The 20,194-nt window shown below is 38.1% G+C and overlaps 1 protein-coding gene across 1 annotated transcript in view; it reads left to right on the plus strand.

Annotated features, from left to right (window-relative positions):
• Positions 1-3,086: 3,086 nt before the first annotated feature.
• UPP2 (uridine phosphorylase 2) overlaps positions 3,087-20,194 on the plus strand; it is a 36,541-nt gene continuing 19,433 nt past the window's right edge. Inside the window, exons 1-4 of the mRNA XM_005906373.3 lie at positions 3,087-3,154; positions 7,852-7,969; positions 13,830-13,988; positions 17,138-17,252. Of these exons, the coding sequence (XP_005906435.1) occupies positions 3,093-3,154; positions 7,852-7,969; positions 13,830-13,988; positions 17,138-17,252 (454 nt within the window). The 5' untranslated portion in view covers positions 3,087-3,092. The remainder of the gene's footprint in view (positions 3,155-7,851; positions 7,970-13,829; positions 13,989-17,137; positions 17,253-20,194) is intronic.

Here is a 20,194-nt window from a genome sequence, read left to right on the forward strand (position 1 = left end):
GCTGAGTTTGGGGTGTCCTTTCTGTATTCTGGCAGTTTGTGGAGTTCTCTTTATTGTGGAGTTTCCTCGCTGTCCACTCCAGTATTCTTGCCTAGAGGATCCCATGGACAGAGGAGCCTGGCGGGCTACAGTCCATAGGGTTGCAAAGTGTTAGACATGACTGAAGTGACTTAGCAAGAATGCGTAGTCCTACGTCTATATGAGTAAATAGCACAGATTCAGCAGAAAGTATATCAACTGGGGAGAGACACAAATGCTACCCAGTTACACAGCAGGGCTCTGACTTCTTTTCTCCAAAACTAGAGGTTTGGGGGCAAGATTAAAGCAGAGAGAAAATTTTTGTTAGACTGAGGATAGGAGGTTGCTGTTACTGTGCAGGATGACAGTTGGAAGTGAAATGCTTTGTCCCAGGCCAGGAACTGTGGAGAACGAGCTGATGCAGCCCCTGCTAATCTCTAAGCTGTGCTGAGTCATGGGCTCTTCCTGGCACGTGGCCTCTGCTCACAAAACACCCACTGATGGTGTGAGTTTGCATTGTGTGTGCTTTCTAAAAACAAAAACTTTTCCTGTTCTTGTTTGGATGACTGGCCTTTTGCAATACAGGCAGTTTTAAAAAATTATCAAGGACCAATCTGTCATAAGAAAGGGCTTGAGTCTTAAGAATATTGAAAACTAGGGAAAATAAGACAACTCAGAAGACATGAATTAGTACTCCATGTTCATAGACTGAACAAGACTATTCTGCATTCCACCAAGATGATGACCACTTGTGTAATGTCCCGGAGAGTTGTTATATGGGGTCCATAAATCTTTGCTGGCATTAACCTGGCACAGGCAGTGAAGAAATCATTAGCTGACAGGCATAGAAAACATGCCATGTTGCCACAAAGGAAAGGATAAATTAAGGAAGGGATAAATTAGGAGTTTTGGATTAGCAGATACAAAGTACCATAATAAAACAGATAAACAACAAAGTCCTAATGTATAGCACAGAAAAATATTTTCAATATTTTGGAATAATCTATAAATCAAAAGATATGAGAAAGAATATATATATGTGTGTTTGTGTATAATAATCACTTTACTGTACACCAAGAACTAACACAACATTGTAAATCAACTATAATTTTGAAAAAAGATCATTGGCTGACAGAAATTGCACTGGAAATCAACATGTCAACTGGCCTAATTAATTCACTGGAATAATTAATTATATAGCATTTTTCCAATTAGTGAATGTTTTCACCTGTCAGAACCAGAGGTAAATGCCACACTGGAATTGGCGGCAGTGGGTGAGGGGTGCAGGGTTCCTCCTCATTATACTCAACAGTAAATTGAGAGGAGCACAGAATACTAAACATAAGTGGGAAGGTCCCAGCAGTGGGAAGTGGGCATGCTGAGTCTCAACACTGTCAGTGAGCATTGGGAAAGAGCAGCAAGTAGACCACTTTGAGGTAGGTCATGAGGTCAGAGACATACGTGTTATTATAAACTACAAACAGGAACTACTGTACCAAATTACAAGCAACATACATATGCAGGCTTATTTTGCTTCAAAGTTTTCATTACCTTCAGTTTCCCTGGGGATTTTTGGATACCCAAAGTGACAAATGTATGTTTAGTGGTGGCAATGACAGGCTGCTACATTGGTTCCCTATTTATGGCCTTTCCTTTTCAATCAGTAAACTTTGCTAGCTGACTAAGATGGACCAAAGGAAGCCAGTATGGAATCTGAGGAGTTTTCCACAATGACTGTCACCAGGAAGAGGAATATCTTCTAACATGCAGACCCCAATTAAGACATGGGCATTTGGTACCTAACAAGGACATGTTGTATAGCACATGGAACTGTACTCAATACTCTGTAATGACTTGTATGGGAAAATAATCTAAATAAAAGTGGATATATGTATAACTGATTCACTCTGCTGTACACCTGAACTCAACACAACATTGTAAATCAACTATACTCCAAAAAAAATTTTTTTTTAAAGATATGGGCATTTGATTATCCGCTGTTATGCACATTCTTACAGAGAAATCCATGCACATTATGGAGTGCCTTGATCTGGTGCTGTTTGGGCATTTATGGACATTTGAAGCTCCAGTTTGCTTGAAAGTCATGAGATTAATATTCCTGATGCTCTCACCAGCATAGAACCTCAACTGATTGCCACTGGAGCTGAGCCAAAAGTGAAACAGGATGATGAAGTTCCTCTAACGTCTTTTAGATTTTCTGTCTGTAGAAGTATAAAGTGATAAACAACAGCAAACCTGGTGAATTCATGGATTTCTTGACAGAAATATCCTGTTTTCTGAAAATATTAGTCCGTATTTTGTTATTCTACCTGGGTTGATTTCTGACAGCTGCTTCATTGGATTTCACAGGCAGCCTTGGGTTTAGCTAAATAAAGAGTACCTGGAAACAGGTTTTGTTTAATTATCAGACCTTCTGTGTGAATTTGAACGGGCAAAGTTCAAATGAAGGGGTGTTTTGAGGTCCTGAGTTTTGTGTGTTTTTCTCACTTGTGATCACAAAGAATGAAAACAAGTTGATGAGAGGCAGGATGGGGTAAGAAAATGAAATGTTTGGGAACTGAAAGTTCTCACGTGTACCGGATACATTTTGAGACAACCTGGTGGATTTGTTATAGAAATCAGTGGAGGACTTGAAACCATATACAGTTGTCTTAAAGAAAATAAGTCTGTGTGCTACCCCAAACCCATATTGGACCAAGACCAAATGTAAGGATAAGGTGCACTGGTCAACAGTTAACAAATCAACCAACCTATCCTATGAGAGAGATAGATGCCACACCTTCAAAGGGGGCCTATCTTCTCGGGGAAATGTTGCCCTGAGAGCTGGGGTATAGTATAAAAGGCTATGTCAGGGGGAATATTTTTGAATTGATAAGGGAGTTTAGAAAGCTAAGGGGAAAGTTCCATTAGCAGTTTCAGAAGAAAACGAGTTTAAAGGGAGAGTGGCATTCTAACATCATTCTACCGTGATTTGATCTGTAACTGAATAGCAAATTACAATATTTTTATTTTCTGTTATCAACTTAAGAGTGACTATCTTCATATTACAAAGTATGGCTTCAGTTTTACCTGCTTCCAATACATCCATGAGATCTGACAGGAATACATATGTTGGGTGAGTAATTTTGACTTTTTTCTATTGACTTTGACAAGATGGAGGTTCTTTGGACTTTATATTAAATGTTCAGAAGATGGATCTCTACAGTTATGTAAGTTTCTTAAGTTTAGAGATCACATAGTTGGAAAGCAGTTCAGAATACAAAGCAAAAACAATGCCAATTTTCTTCTCAGTGGCATTTTCTTTCCTCAGTTCTTGGGAGAGTTTAGCTCATCTTTAAGAAAGTGGGGCAATATGTCAATTACATCTCAATTAAAGAAAAAAGAAAGTGGGGGCAAAACAATTCACCAAAAAACATGGAAAAGCTGAACCAACCTGCCTGAATGAACAAATTCACAGTTCAGCCTGAAATTCAGTGTGGAGTTCAGTCTTTAATTCCAAGACTATGTGCTGTATCTGAGATATAATTAAAGGGGCCTCCTGGTATCTAAGGCAGATTTAACTGTGTTGCAGCATATTGCAAAGTGATTTCATATGCTTTATGATAGACTTTACATAGAATTCACTTATAAAATACCATGTAGGTTATTCATCTCAGAGGTAGACATAAATCTGTTGAAGCTGTCTGCAAATTTAGCTCCAATTCTTGCCCCAGGTTCATAGAACATAATAGAGCATTAATCTTCATGAAGCTTAAGGAATTTTTGTAAGTTCCCTCTGATTTGCTGAGAGTTGTGTAAAATGTCTGCTTAAAGCTTCCATCAGGTCAGCATTTCAGAAAATGCTACACTTACACATCTCAAACAGAAGCAGCCTTCCACTGTGTTCATTTCTTCAGGGAAGCCAAGGAGAAAGAAAAGGAAAAATTACGAAGATGGAGGTAATAGTAAAATGGAAAGACATCTCAGCCAGCACTTTACTTTGGTTAACAATATTTAATACTGACCATGCCATGTAGCTTGTCATAGTTTGCTAAGACTTTATTCCCAACCCATCTCTGGCTTATGTTTTAGCAAAAAAAAAAAAAAAAAAAAAAAGGCAAAACAAGGTAGAGGAGAAGACAGTAAATGCAAGTCTATTTAATAAATATATATCTTGTAAAAACTGAAGCAATTGTCTGATTCATGCTGGATTGAATTTGGTATGATACCCCAAATTAATACTTTATTTGGTCATTGGTAAGCATGATCATCTTAGAAATGCTTCTCGATGAAGCCAGTGTAATAAAAATCTTCTACAGACATCTCTCTGCCCCCAATTTCTAGTCCAAGGGATCATAGACAATGGGACAGACATCAAGGAAAACTAAAGAATGAATTATGAGAGGTATTATTATTAACATGAAAGAATATAATTAATGGTTATGCCAGTTTGAGAATTTCTTCTTGAAGATAGGAGAGGTGGAATAGATCAGTGATTTTAAAAATACAAAATCCCAGATCTCCTTGACCAACTAAATCAGATTTTCAAGGAGCTGGGTCCAAGTATCACTAATTTTAAAGCACCATGGGTGATTCTGATATGTAGTTAGAGTTTGACTCACTGGAGTAGATGAACTCTTTTATAGAGTAATGATTCACTCATTCAATTGGGAATCCAAAGGAAAAATATCCAGATAGTGAAGCTGTTTTGGCAGAGTAAGACAGGAAGCATAATAGAAACTGGAAGAGAAAGTGGATAGTGGTGTTTCTCAAACTTTAATGTGCATGAGAATCACAAAACAGTTAGTTGAAATGTAGACTTCATTAGATCCAGGGTAGGGAGTAAGATTTTGCATCTCTAACAAGTTGCCCAGGTGAATGCTGCTGACCCTGCTGGTTCATTGACCACTTTGTCTAGCAAGGGACAGTGGGTAAATGTCCTCTTGCCCTTCATCAAGAGAAGAAAGGACACCTGTGGCGGATTCATGTTGATGTATGGCAAAACCAATACAATACTGTAAAAAAAAAAAATCTTAATAAAAAAAAGAGAAAAAAGGAGATATCCTTTTGCTTTGAAGCTTATTCTGAAAGTGCACTAATGCCATGGAATATTTTATTTTTGAAATCTACTCGGATTCACTAAGAATCTGTTATCCTAAATGTCTTGGAAATTAATAGTATTTTCTGTTCTACTTCCTGAACAGTTAAATTTAATTCAGCTAGTAGAATTTTTAAAGATTTAGGAATTAAAAAAAAAGATGTATATGTACAGCTGAGTCCCTACACAGTTTACCTGAAACTAAAACACCGTTAGTGGCTATTCACATGTCCTCATTGTGTCTGACTCTTTGAGAACCACCAGGCTCCTCTGTCCATGGAATTCTCCAGGCAAACATACTGGAGTGGGTTGCCATTAAGTAATTGGCTATACTTGAACAGAAAATAAAAAGCTTTAAAAAAAGATATATAAGAGAGCTTGTACGAGGGAATTCATATCTTTCTGGGGAGGCAAAAAAAATTAACATGTGAAATGCTAAAATAAATGCTTTAGGAGTACAGTGGGGAGGAATTCATACTGACCAGAGAGGAAAGATGCTTTGAAAAGCCTTCACAGAGGATATGGTATTTGAATTTGACCTTGAAGAATGGGTAGGAAGGTTTCCTTTTCTCCATACCCTCTTTTTTGTTTGTAGACTTATTGTTCGTAGACTTTTTAGATGGTGGCCATTCTAACTGGTGTGAGATGGTACCTCATTGTAGTTTTGATCTGCATTTCTCTAATACCTAGTGAGGGATTCCCTGATAGCTCAGTTGGTAAAGAATCCACCTGCATTGCAGGAGATCGAGGTTTGATTCCTGGGTCGGGAAGATCCGCTGAAGAAGGGATAGGCTACCCATTCCAGTATTCTTGGGCTTCTCTGGTGGTTCAGTTGGTCAAGAATCTGCCTGCAATGCAGGAGACCTGGGTTTGATCCCTGAGTTGGGAAGATCCCCTGGAGAAGGGAACAGCTACCCCTCCAGTATTCTGGCCTGGAGAATTCCATGGACTGTATAGTCCATGGGGTCACAAGAGTCGGACACGACTGAGCAACTTTCACTTTCAGCATCTTTTCATGTGCCTCTTGGTCATCTGTATGTTGTCTTTGGAGAAATGTCCATGTAGGTCTCTGCCTATTTTTGAATGAGTTTGTTGTTTTGATATTGAGCTGCATGAGATGTTTGTATATTTTGGAGATTAATCTTTTAATCAGTTGTTTCACTTGCAAATATTTCCTCTCATTCTGAGGGCTATCTTTTCATCTTGTTAATGTTTTCCTTTGCTGTGCTGAGGATTTTAAGTTCAATTAGGTCCCATTTGTTTATTTTAAAATTTTTCATTACTCAAGGCAATTTTACTCCAATAAAAAAATCTATATATATCTGAAACCATACTTAAAAAAAAAAAGCAAGTAGGATTCCAGTAATAAAAAACAGAAGGGTAGCAGAAGGCTGTTTCAGGAGCAAAGGCCTAGAACAAGGATCCTTAACTTTGGCTTCACATCAGATCATCCCAGAAGATCTGAAACATAATCAGAGTTTAAATTAATTTGGGCCTGAGCACCAGTGTTTCCTGCAAAGCCCCTTGGTGACTTTAATGTACGATCAGGTTGAGGATCATCAGAGATATAGAAAGATACAAGGTTTTTGTTAAGGGGTTTTGAGGTATTTGGAGGGAAATGGGAGGTCTATAGAACAGAGAAGTCCCAGATGGTTCTTGGTAAAGTTGGCTGGATCCACTGTGGTATAGGGTACATAATTTTTTATCACTACTAATTAAAGCAGTATATAATTATTATTGAAATAACCAAAATCTATATAGATGATGTGTTTCATAAATATGACTGTTTGAATTAAGGTGATTTCTATAACAGCAGTCAATTCACTGTCTTGACTTCCATGTCTTGTATTACTTTTCCAAGAGAGGGATGAAAAACTGGTGGTTCAGCTTGCACTGCTGTGATGGAGGTCTAAGCTGGGGCAGTGGCCACTGGCGTGGAGAGGAGGTGCTGTATTCAGCGTGGTTGATGGAGTCCTCAATGGCAGTGCTACTCTGAGTGTGATCCTTGGGCCAGCAACATCACACCAATGAGCAGCTTGTTTAAAAGGCAAAATCTGACACACACACACCCCCCCAAACTGCTGAATCAAAATTTCTAGAAGAGAAGCCATAAAGTGTCCAGTGATTCTTACGCTTGTTAAACTTTGAGAAACACTGGTCTATGGAGCTGAAAGACACTATTGGACTCACAGATTACATGTACACATACACTCAGATACAGACATACACAAAACCCCATGGAAAGCTGAGGAGACAAAGAAATATGCAGAGATGAAAAGACAGCAGAGCGTATGGAAGGATTGCCATGGGAGCAAAAGCCTGCCTGTGCAGAAATGACTGCTCTGCAATTTCTTGGTTATATGATCTTGCACAAGTTTCTCAACTTCTGTAAGCTTTGGTGTCTTACAAATTGAATTATTAGTATTTGTTACCTAATAGAATGATTATAGGATTAAATGAAGTAATATATTTATTATATGCAGTTTTTATGACATTGTGGAATTTTCATGCCTAATGCTATGCCTGGCACACAGTAAATGCACAGCAAATCTTTGCCATTTTTATTCATTATACCATATTTCTTCCTTACAAATCAATTAATCCTAAACAAAGGTTTGTGTCCAATATTTGGGCTTGTGGTTATCACAGATGTAGAATGATATTTCTCTTTTGTGTGGTATCTCTCCAGATTCCTTTACATGTTTGTACTATTATTATTATTTTTTTTTTTTCAGAAAAAGTTTTGTTCATGTTAAAAATCCTTACCTGGACTCTATGGATGAAGATGTTCTCTATCACTTGGATTTAGGAACAAAAACACACAACCTACCAGAAATGTTTGGGGATGTAAAGGTAAAATATTTCTAACTTTAGGGAAAACAATTTAATTTCTTCTGGTGATATTTCTCCTTATTTTCCTAACATAAACATTACTCTTTTGGCTAGAGAAATGTCAGAGGTCCAATAGGAACCAAAGTCATGCTCATTCTCTGAAACAATTTAGATTGTGTATGTCATAAACAATCATTTCCACCTCAACAAGACACAAAAGTTCCCAAACTAAATCTAATGCAAACATTGTTATTTGACTTCTCTGGCCCCTAGAGATAAATCTGACTTTATTGACAATCCTGCTGGGTGTTCAGAATTCATTATGATTCAGTTCACTGTTTAACATCTTTATTTATAGATGAACCTCACTAATCTTCATTTTATCAAACCATGAAATAACTCAACAGAACTAACAATAGGATCTACCACTTCCTGAAAACAAGCATTATTCAATATTTCATATTATTAAGATTTTTGTTATCTCATAAGACAATATTATGAGAAAAAATGTTTATGGAATTTTACTAGGAAAATTGTATGTCTGTATTATTTATTTTATCTTAAATGTATATGTTAATTATAAAAGTGGCTCATATTCACTATTTAAAATTGGAAAAATATAAAAAAGAATAATGACTTTAAAAAACACACCTAAGAAAAACTCCTACTCCTAGACATAGATGCCATCAACTTATTTTCTTTTCTTTTAAAAGGGAGGTGGGAGGGGGGTTCAGGATGGGGAACATGTGTATACCCATGGTGGATTTATGTTGATATATGGCAAAACCAATACAATATTGTAAAGTAATTAGCCTCCAATTAAAATAAATAAATTTAAATTAAAAAAATAAAACTTTTTTAATAAGTAGATTTTATAATTGTTGGAATTACATAACTTTACATCTTATGTTTTTCATTTAACTTGATGTCATTAATATTTCCCCATATTACAATATTCTCTTTGAAACAGTTTTTATGGATGCCAAGTGCCTGTGCCATACATTATATAGACTAAAACTGGCTTTCATGTTCAAGTATTTTCCATCATAAACAGCGCTCAAATGGATATTTTTGTACCTAAAATTTTTTCACATATAAGTCTATTTCTTTAAGATGATTTACAGAAGTGGTCAAAGGGAATAAACTTATTTTTAAATTAATTTTTATTGGAGTATAGTTGCTTTACAATGTTGTGTTAATTTTTGCTGTACAGCAAAGTGAATTATAAATCTACATGTATATATACATCCCCTCTTTTTTGGATTTTCTTCCCATTTAGGTCACCACAGAGCATTGTGTAGAGTTTCCTGTACTATATACTAGGCTCTCGTTCATTATCTATTCCATATACGAACTTAAAAAAAGATTTGTGTGCTCTAAAAGGCCTACACTGAATCACAGTCCCACTACTAGAGAACTGTGCAGTTTTCAGCTGACTTTTATTCACTCCTTTAGCAATTATAAGAACATAAATGAAAATTCACACATCCACTATCTCAAATCTTCACATTCCCTCTGTTAAGTGGGTATAGCAGATATTCATTTTCTCCATAAAATAAGGAAATTGAGTTTGAGTGGTCAAAGGTGGTTAACAAGTTATGCCATATAGTGGCAGTGCTAGGACTTGTCCAGTTTCCAGGATTCTTGCCTACTGCTCTAGGTAGGCTCTTTGAGTCATCGTAACTGAGAGTAGTCCATTAATTGGCAGGGGCACTGGAGAAAGGGGAGCAAGAGGAGGAGGATATTAGGTACATGAATAAGGAGGAGAAGGAACGAAAGCGGGAAGAGGGAGGTGAAGAAATCAATCTATGATGCTCATTAACAGTAGGTGTTAAATTGCTTCCTCCCCTCCTGTTGCTCCTATGGCACAGGTGTGAAGATACAGGCTGATCTGATGTAACCTGCCTGTTTCCTTACTCCCCTGCAATCAGTTACTCCTTGCCCTTTCATGGCATCCCTCAATCTTTTGCTTCATCTTTTCAATGTAACCTCTATTCCTACTGTTGTTTCTGATATTTATGCTCTAAGAGAAATTGATCAAGGCTGTCTGTGATACTCATTAACCAGACTTTATCTGAATTCAGATGTTAGGTTTGAGGTTCATGCCTCACAATTTTTCCAGGACCCTTATATAAAGATAACTCTGATTAATTAAATGATCCATCATAATTAATAAACTAAGGTGCACATCTAATTAAAAAGACATGTTTTTGAGACAGAACATGATCTATTATTTACATATCTAGGTATCTCTCTCTCTTCTACCTGACTAGATTTTTATCAGCACTCATTCTTATACTTTGTCATAACCACTATCCAATCTTAAAAATTCACAACCCTCTTGGTTCTGGACCACTTCAGTGATTCTCTTTTGGATAAAAAAACATGCTCTGGTTTAAAACACATTTCTACCAGAGAACCACTCTATTGATTGGGCCATTTGGATGGCTAGGAGGCAAACGTGTGTGTGTGTGTGTGTGTTTGTGTAGATTGGGAGCAAGTAATGTAGCTTCAAATAATCTGAACTGGCTGTTTAATGTATTCTTTAGAGGCAGCAGGTAAAGTATGATATATTTATTAATGCTCTTCTCAGAAACTTGCCTCCTTCCAGTTACATTCTTATCTTTGATTGAGAACATACTAGGTTCAATTGCTTGACTCACTTAAATTCCAGGATAGCCATCCTAGGTAAGGAGAGAGGACATAACCCATCAACACCTGAAAACTTAGCCTTATCTTCACAGAGATGATCATTATTAATACTACTACGTTCAAAGAAAAGAAGAACTTAGAGTGTGTAAAATTTTAAAACTTAAAAATTTTAATCATTGAAATGATCTCTATTTTCTTCATTTTCTTACTTACTGTACTTAAAGGGCTTTGTTAGCTGCTGCTTCAAAATATCAGTAGCACAACACAATGTAAGTTTGTTTCTCACTCACAGTGAGTGCCCCTGGTCAGTGGGGGGTTTCCTCCAACTGGTGATTAAGGATCCAGACGTCTTTCATCTTGTTGCTCTGTCATCGTCAAGGGGTGCCTTGCAAGGAGTGCCTGGGTGTCAACACCCATTCAGCAGACACATGGAAGACAATCTATAGGATCATTACTGGGAGATTTCTATGGGTGAGAACTCGAAGTGACACTCATCACTTCTGTTCACATTCTAGCAGCTGGAACTCAGGTATATGGCCTCATCTAACTGAAGAGAAGGCTGGAAAGTTACATTTAGTAGTGTACCCAGAAAGAAGGGGAAATAGCTTTGGTGAGCAGCTAATGTCTTCTGTCGTACTGACTTGACTCAATCAATCATTTGAAAATATAGTGGGGGATCTTTAGAAGTTATCTACTCAAATTCAGCCTCCAAATGCATCTTTTATAAAATCACTAACTGGTACTCTCCATTCTCTCCCTAGAAATTTCAAGTAATATGGAAAAGCATTATACCACTATATATGTGTATTTTAAGTCTTTTTACTCCTTTATTAACATACGAAATACATATACTGAAATAGGACTAGATTAATACAACATGGCAAACCTAAATCTTTCAAAACAGTAGGCATATTTGAAAGTGAGCTCATGCTGGCAGTCATTAGGGCAAGTCCTTGACATAGTTTTGCAATGCTTTAGACTCCTTCCCAACACAATTTTATCTCCTTTGATAAAACCAGGACACATCATCATTGAGGGGAGCATAAATCACAGAAAGTGTCGCTTAAGGTTAATGTTGGTTGGTGGTCTTCAGTTGTATTTTACTTCTCATCAAAGCAACCAGACTGAAAATTGTGTCCAGAGGTGATATTTAGTAAGTCTGATTTAGAAATAACTCATTAAGAACAAAAATGCCTTTGTCTATACTTATCATCTTTATGTCTCCAGAAACATTCAGAAATTCCCATTGATTACAGCAATATCTACGTTCAAAGAAGAATTCAAACCGCAAGCTATTCCAACATCTGTTTTGCTTTTATGGTCAATCTGAATAGCTGTAATTTACATTTATGGTACCACACGAGGTTATTTTCAAACTACTGTATTTTGTAAAAAGGAAACAATGACAACAAAAATGACCTCCTTGTACTTAGATCTTGAGCCAAGTCTTAACTATCCATACCCACAAGGGGAAAATTTCATGAATAATCAATAATAATTCAAAAACTCACCTTAGACCATAGCCTTATCCTCTTTGCTACTCAGGCTTGAAAGCTACCTTTCATTACAGTTCATACCAACTTTAGGCCCCAACCGAGAGCCTTGTAAGAAGGCACAGAAAAGACAATAACGAGAGTAGAAGAGAAGCAGAGGACCTGGATAAAAGGGTAATTACATCCCATAATTGAGAATGAGGGTGGCATAGGAATTATTGCTAAATGGAAACAGAATGCATCATGTAATGGACCACCCATGATTCACAGTAAATCATTTGTGAATTGGGCACCTAACTCTACAACCTCAGTTAGGTATTTCCTTAGGCAAATACTCTTCATCCCTGTGAGAGACCTCATCGACAATCTTTCTGAAGCTCTGCCCAACACTGCCTGCATCAGTCAGGCAGCACCAGCTGCCTTTTCCTTGCTGGATTTGAACCAGCTTCATTTGCAAAAATTATGCAAATACAGAAACACATAACCAAGCTAAAAGCAGGGCTAGGAAATTGCTCTATGAAAGATGGAAGTTACCATTTGTTGACCACTCAGAAGGTGTCTGGCTTTGTCCTCTATCACACTCAACAAAATCCTCAAAAGGGACTGTATTTTTTTTTCCTGTTTTGGTGATGATGATCTGAGGCACATAGAGATTACATGTATAACACTGAATAAGCTTCTTAATCAGAAACAGAATTGGAATACAAAACCAGGCTTCTCTAACTTCAAAGGGCAGTCCTTTAACCACTATGTTTCCATATCTCTATGACCCAGGGCTTCTTCAGACTCTGTGCACTTTACCACTCAGCTCAGATTCCAGAATGACTTTGCAGCTGGTACCTTTCTGTGGACTATGCTTCATTGGGTCTCTGATACCTGCTGCCACTCATCATCCCACTGCTGAGCACTGGTCCCCACAAAGCTGGCTGCTCATCCACACTACACTTAGGTCATGCCCATCCTGTCTCTGGCATCCACCTCTCTCAGCCCTGGGGCTGATGTACCCCTACCAGGCTACTGCACAAGCAATTACCAGACAATTTTATTACTGTACTTTATTAGATTTGACACTCTTGACTGCAACACATATTGTAATTTCAAAGATGTTAAAATGTGAATGAATAAGACAAAAATAAAACCAAATCATTGGAAGTGATGAAATACCATACTGAGATTTTTAGTCTTCAATGATAAGGCTTGTTCCATGAGGATTTCTTCTGAATGAGAAGTTGGAAAGCCTTCTGCTTTCTTTTAAGTTTCATGTTAACATTGTGTATTTCACAATAAAAACATATGATTGGGAGGGTGGAATCAGAAAACATATCTAAACTCGTCATTCTCCTATGGTTGCTCTTATATTACTTGCATTCCATGTCCTCGGTATTGCCATGTTAAGCCTGTAACCCACTAATGCCCAACAACAGGTGGCCTGTATAAACTTAAGATGCTGGTTGATATTCTCTGTGACAAAAACACCCACTTGAACAAAATCAACACTTATTTTTATTATGTGATTATCTTTTTTTTACAAATTAAGTACATCAAACTTTTTTTCTGGTTGCCTTATTTACTGGTTAATGATGCCAATTATTTAACTCATGAACATTAACCCAGAATGTCTACATATATCCTTAAGTATATAACTGGAAAACGAAATAACAACATTAAAGTTGAAAGATGACCCTTGCCTTTTATCTCAGGTACTTAGGTGGGTAATTGTTTATTTTTATTATCAGTTTGTCTGTGTTGGTGGAAGCCCCAACAGAATGAAAGCATTTGCACTGTTTATGCACAAGGAGCTTAGATTGACGGACAGTGAAGAGGACATCAAGGATATCTGTGCTGGGACAGACAGATATTGTATGTACAAAATTGGTCCCGTGCTCTCCATCAGTGTAAGTACTCTAATAGCTGCATGTCACGTAGTCATCACAAGCTAGCAAAAGAAAGTAGGACCTTCCAAATATAGGAGTTTCTTTTCCTCTCCTTCTTTGCATTTTCACACAGTTAAATGAAGTGTCCAGGTGTGACATTCATAGTTGGAACAAGTTCTAGGAGCAGAAAATAACATTCTGTGCCACTTTGGTATACTTTATTAGTTACCACTAAGCTATGCAAATTAGGGGAAAAAGCCTTCAAAGCACACTTCCTCTCTTTAGTTTGTAACTGATTAATAAGCCACCAGCAATTTTTTTCTCCTCTATGTCTTATCCAACTTTGGGAATGTTGGGCTTTTAGTACACAGGGTCTGATTTTCAGGGTTACCAAAGTGGTGCCATTTAACACTATACTAAGCTTGCTGAAAAGCTGCTAATGCTTTTCTGTGCAGACCTTGTAAACTGCTCTCCTGTATTAGAACATGCTAACAGCTCTGGACACACAGTGTCCTGGAACAATATGAAAGTGGAATGACTTGCACTCTTAGGGAACACAAGGCCTCTTTCCCTCTTGGGCCCAGGATAGCATACACTTAGCCAAGTGTAAATGTATGTGTACCCAGCTTGCCTTCCAAGTGGGTCTCTCTGCCACAGGGCTGTTTTCTGAAACAACAGTTCTGAGGCTGTACATATCTAGACACTGAAGCCCCCATAAGGAGACAGTTAACCACATCAGATGACAAGGGAAGAATCTACAATGGCGTGTGACAATTCTAAGGAGCTGCATTATATAGGACTCCTGCACTAGGGGATAACTACTTTTCCTCAATCACTCTGGAGATGGAAAAATGGATGATCATGGCTACAAGCCTGGACTGCAGAAGGGAAAACTATACAACACTAGTGGAACAGCCAAGCTGATCTCTCCTCTGGGTCAAAACACATGAAACCTGCTTTGGACTTGAATGGGAGAAACCATTCATTCATGTATTTGTTTAGCCAACAATTATAGAATATCTACATTAGAAAAAACTGAATACCCCCTGATCGTGGCATATTTTGTCTTACTTTTGTTTGACTTTTAGACTACAACTATTTGTCCTTTTTTGCACAATAAATGGGAAATGACAAAAAGGTAAAATTTATAAAAATGAGAAACTATCATAAACAAGTAGTAAAACTTCAGATATAAAAACAGCAGTGACTGATACTCTTGGCCTGTCAGAAAAAGAACTGAAATATGTATCATGCCCAAAGAGGTCAGCCAATTGGAAATGAGCCTCAGTAGGCAGAAAGAGGATTTCCAGTTGAGATCCCTTCTTTGAAAATTCTTCCTCTCCAAAAGCTGCTGAGGTCTGTGTGTGTGTGTGTGTGTGTGTGTGTGTGTATGTGAGAGAGAGAGAGACAGAGAGAGAGTTCAGTAGAAATACACAAGCCCATTTGTCATTTTATTACCATGCCATATATAAAGTGATAATCATAAACCTATCAAGTATCTGATTTAGGAGGAACCTAATAGACTTCCCTGGTGGCTCAGACGGTAAAGCGTCTGCCTACAATGTGGGAGACCTGGGTTCAATCCCTGGGTCGGGAAGATTCCCTGGAGAAGGAAATGGCAACCCACTCCAGTATTCTCGCCTGGAAAATCCCATGGACAGAGGAGCCTCTTAGGCTGCAATCCATGGGTTTGCAAAGAGTTGGACACAACTGAGCGACTTCACTTTTCACTAACAGATCAAATAATGGTTCATTCTCTTCAATTATAATCAAGGAAATGAGACTTAGAGAGTTTACTCATTAGTGGCAGAGCCCAGACTCGTTAATCTTGGACATACAATTAACGTAGGTTTGATTCAGGCCTCTCGGAGACTTATGATGCATTTGGAAGTCAGAACATATTCCGTGGCAACCAAAAATAGGAAGTCCAAAGGTTCAAAGTTTCTGTAGTTTAATATTCATGATGAGAAAAAGGGAACTCAGGTGAAAGTATTGTGCCCGTGGCTGCAGTGGTTTTCCAGATTTGTTAATGAAGAATTAGTGGAAGCCATCATCTAACTGCCAAGATGCCCCTGGTGCTTTTGTGCATTCAAAGTCTTTGTGCCTGAGTAGAATACTGAAGACCACATTTGACTTTCTGGCATTATGTTAGAAATGAAATAGAAACTGATTTGAAACTTAGCTCCATCTACCACAAATTCCAGCATGGAGGATCTTTCTAGAACATTATTAGAACATATTGTAAATGCCAAGAATGGCCAAATCCTCTAACCTGTGTTGATCTTTATTCTATGACAATGATTCTACTTTCCCAAATGCTGAGGAAGACAGGGTTGCAGTCATGAGCTATAGCAACTTATTCAACAACTTAATCTCACCTACACATTTAGTATGGGCTTCCCAAGTGGCGTTAGTGGTAAAGAACCCACCTGCCGATGCAGGAGACATAAGAGAAGTGGGTATGATCCCTGGGTTAGGAAGATCCCCTGGAGAAGGGCATGGGAACCTACCCCAGTATTCTTTCATGGAGAATCCCAAAGACAGAGGAGCCTCGTGGGCTACAGTCCATAGGGTTGCAAAGAGTCAGACACAACTGAAGTGACTTAGCAGGCATGCACACATTTAGTATATGCTCCAATTTTTAGGTGTAGGTATAACCCATATCTCTAACTTTGTACCTTTCAAAGCTCACACAGAATTACCAGCAAATGAACATGGACACATGAGAGCAATGAAATGGATTTACTCTTTCATTTAGTATGGTGGAAAAGGACTAAATACATGGCAGCCAAATCTATATTTCCTCGAAATCAAGTCAATCTTGCAAAAAGCTCTTTTTCAAAGACTCACTGTGAAAAGCCCAGAAATGGCACTGCCCTGACACACCAGTACACCACGCTGTCCCCACCTTCTGCTCTTGACAATGAGGGTTGAACTCAGTTTAACTGGCAGGGAGATGCCTCTCTTTGATCATCACAGATGGACCCATCTATCAGCATGTCATGTGGGCGTCAGTTAGAGCTGACTTACGTTTTTCTCCGCTTTGGCAAAGTCATAATGATTATGTAAATTTATCTGCGGGCTGTTAACTTGTAATGAAGGAAGAAAATATGTCCTGTGCGTGTATCAGTCTGCGAGATGTATAATGACTTTCCCTTTTCTCTCCACAGCATGGCATGGGCATCCCCTCCATTTCTATTATGCTTCATGAACTCATTAAATTACTATACCATGCCCGATGCTCTGACGTTACCATTATCAGAATCGGCACATCAGGGGGAATAGGTGAGATGAACTGATTTCTAAACTATACTAATAAATTCAAGGAGTGGTTCTGTACAGGGTAACTAGCTGCCAAAGCATACCAACATACCCAGAGCCCCGCTGAAACCCAGATGGGCTGAAAAGTGTCAGGAGGCTGAGCTTGAGGCAATTTGGAAATTTAAACTTAGAGAAAACTAAAGGAATTTAAAGAAATGTGTGTGTGTATATATATATGTATATATATATATGTGTATGTACATATATATGTATGTATAATCTTTCTCTTTTTACCTGCATGGAAACCTGGAGTGAGATCTCACACTGCCTATTGCCCAAATAGGCTTAGGTGTTTTTAAGGGGAAGAGTGGAATAACTGCTAGGAAATTTGTTTTGAGGATAAGAGTAAGTTTCAAGGGTTAGCATACATTTTGAGGCTTAAAAATTTTATAAGTGACAGAAATAAGTGTTTTCAAGTGAAAAAAAATCACTAAGACTTGCTTTGTTTATCAGCTAAGTAAGATGTCAATAGTTCTCAGGAAAACATTGCTTTTAGCTCACATCAGTGACTACCCTTTACTTGGCTTGGTCTGGGTCTTTTCTACATGGACATACCAGAAGACATCAGGCCAGGCTGTTAGGGAAGAGTTGGGTGACGCTTCCAAAGTTTTTCTCAGCACCTCGCCTCCTCCCTTACTCCTCGGCCGGCCAGGCAACTGGTCAGGAGCCTTGTTAATATATCTACCCTGGGTTCAGGTAAAGTTCTGAGGAGACCTTCGTTTTCAACCGTTTCCTCAGGAGCAGATCTTGTGAGAGGATGATTCTACTATGTCAAGAAATGCAAACAGAGCAGGGCATTGTACCTGAAAAGCTTGGGTTGACAGAGTGACAGGACTGAATGGGAATTTTTTTTTTTTAAGCTGGGAATTATTAACAAAAATTTGGTCTTACAATTACACAGGTGGCTAAGTTGTGCTTCACTGGAAACCAACATGTTTAAAAAAAAATCATGTCCTTTCCACAGCTATTGTACAGGAATAAAGTCCATCCAAGACCCTCACAGGTGGATTAAAGGACATCTATGGATGTTCATTTGGAAAGAGAAGGAGAATGTTAGCAATCATTGTTAGATCAGGCATCCTTCTGGATGGTTATTTAGCCAATGTTATGCCAAATAGGCAATGGTAGGAAATGAGGCATTTGGGGATGAAATGGATAATGTTGTTATAAAAAGTGCTCAGAATTCTTGAGTTGTGGGATACAAGGATCTGTCTGTGCAGCACGTGCCCATGCAGTGTACCATCCTGAGCACTGAGGTTTCCCTGTGATATTGGCAAGTGTCCAGTGTGGGCCAGGTACCCTACTGACCATCCAGCTTATGGTCATGGACTCTAGGTGTCTTGCTTCATGATACATACATCCCTTGCAGCACAATGAAGGGCTATGGATTGTGGGAAATTAAAGCAATGTGCTCTTGTGGATATCTATCATTTTGAAGTTCTGGTGTCACTAAGAATTCTTAGCTTATTGGTAAGATGTGTTTGTTTGTTTTGTCTTATGAAACATTGATTTGGAGATGAAGAAGGTGTAACTTGTTTCTCCCCCAATTTATGTTTCCATTCTTTAAATGAGCCAACAAAACTTGATGATGATCAAGTACTTGAATAAATAGTAAATAGTACATTAGCCTTTAACTGGGACATAAATGTTCCAATGCATCTAAATATTAGGATGGCATGTGAATAATTTCATTATTGATGTCCACATTTTCAGTTTCCTTCTCAGTCACTTTCTTGTCTTTAGGACATTGTAAATAATTCAAGAAGCTACTTTTTTGATTTATTTAAAAAGTATTTGACCTACCAAGGTTCTATCATCATAGTCTACTTTGGGTCTCTACCTGGATTTTCTAAATTAACCACATGTTGACAATGTTTGAATTTATTAAGAACCCAGAAGGATATGGCTAGGCACTATGGTAAGGGTTTGTAATTTTTTTCTACACTAAGTCACATAATCAATATTTTAGGATTTGCAAGCCATACTGTTTCTGTTGCAACATCTGAACTCTGCCATTAGTGTGGAAACAATCATTAAAAATATGCAAATGAGTGAATGTGGCTGTGTTTCAATAAAACTCTATTTACAAAGATGGACTGGATCTGGCCCATGAGTTGTAGTTTGCAGATCTCTGTCTATGGCATCTCTATGGAAACGTTTCACTCATTCAATGAGTTTTTACTGAGTACTTATAATGTGTCATGGATCACAGCTTTGTTGTGGCAAAAGGGCTTGCATAACTCAATGAAGCTATAAGCCATTCCATGCAAGGCCACCCAAGATGGACAGGTCATAGTGAAGAGTTCTGACAAAACGTGGTACACTAGAGGAAGAAATGGCAACCCACTCCAGTATTCTTGCCACGAGAACGCCATGAACAATATGAAAAAGCAAAAAGAAAAGCAAAAAGATATGACACCAGAAGATGAGCCCTCCAGTTCAGAAGGTGTCCAAAATGCTACTGGGGAAGAGCAGGGGGCAACTACTATTAGTTCCAGGAAGAATTAGGTGGCTGGGCCAAAGCGGAAATGACACCCAGTTGTGGATATATCTGGTGGTGAAAGTGAAGTTCCATGCTGTGAATAATAATATTGCATAGGAACCTGGAATGTTAGGTCTAAAAATCTAGGTAAACTGGAGGTGTTCAAGCAGGAGATGGCAAGATTGAACATCGACATCTTAGGAATCAGTGAACTATAATGGAACAGAAAGGTCGAATTTAATTCAGGTGACCGTTATATCTACTACTGAGTGCAAAAATCCCTTAGAAGAAAGAGAGTAGCCCTCATAGGCAATAAGAGTCCCAAAGGCAGTACCTGTGTGCAGCTTCAAAAACAAAAGAATGATTTTGATTCATTTCTAGGCAAACCATTCAATATCACAGTAATCCAAGTCTATGCCCCAAC

This window comes from Bos mutus, chromosome 2, assembly GCF_027580195.1.
Source record: "Bos mutus isolate GX-2022 chromosome 2, NWIPB_WYAK_1.1, whole genome shotgun sequence".
NCBI classification, from domain to species: domain Eukaryota; kingdom Metazoa; phylum Chordata; class Mammalia; order Artiodactyla; family Bovidae; genus Bos; species Bos mutus.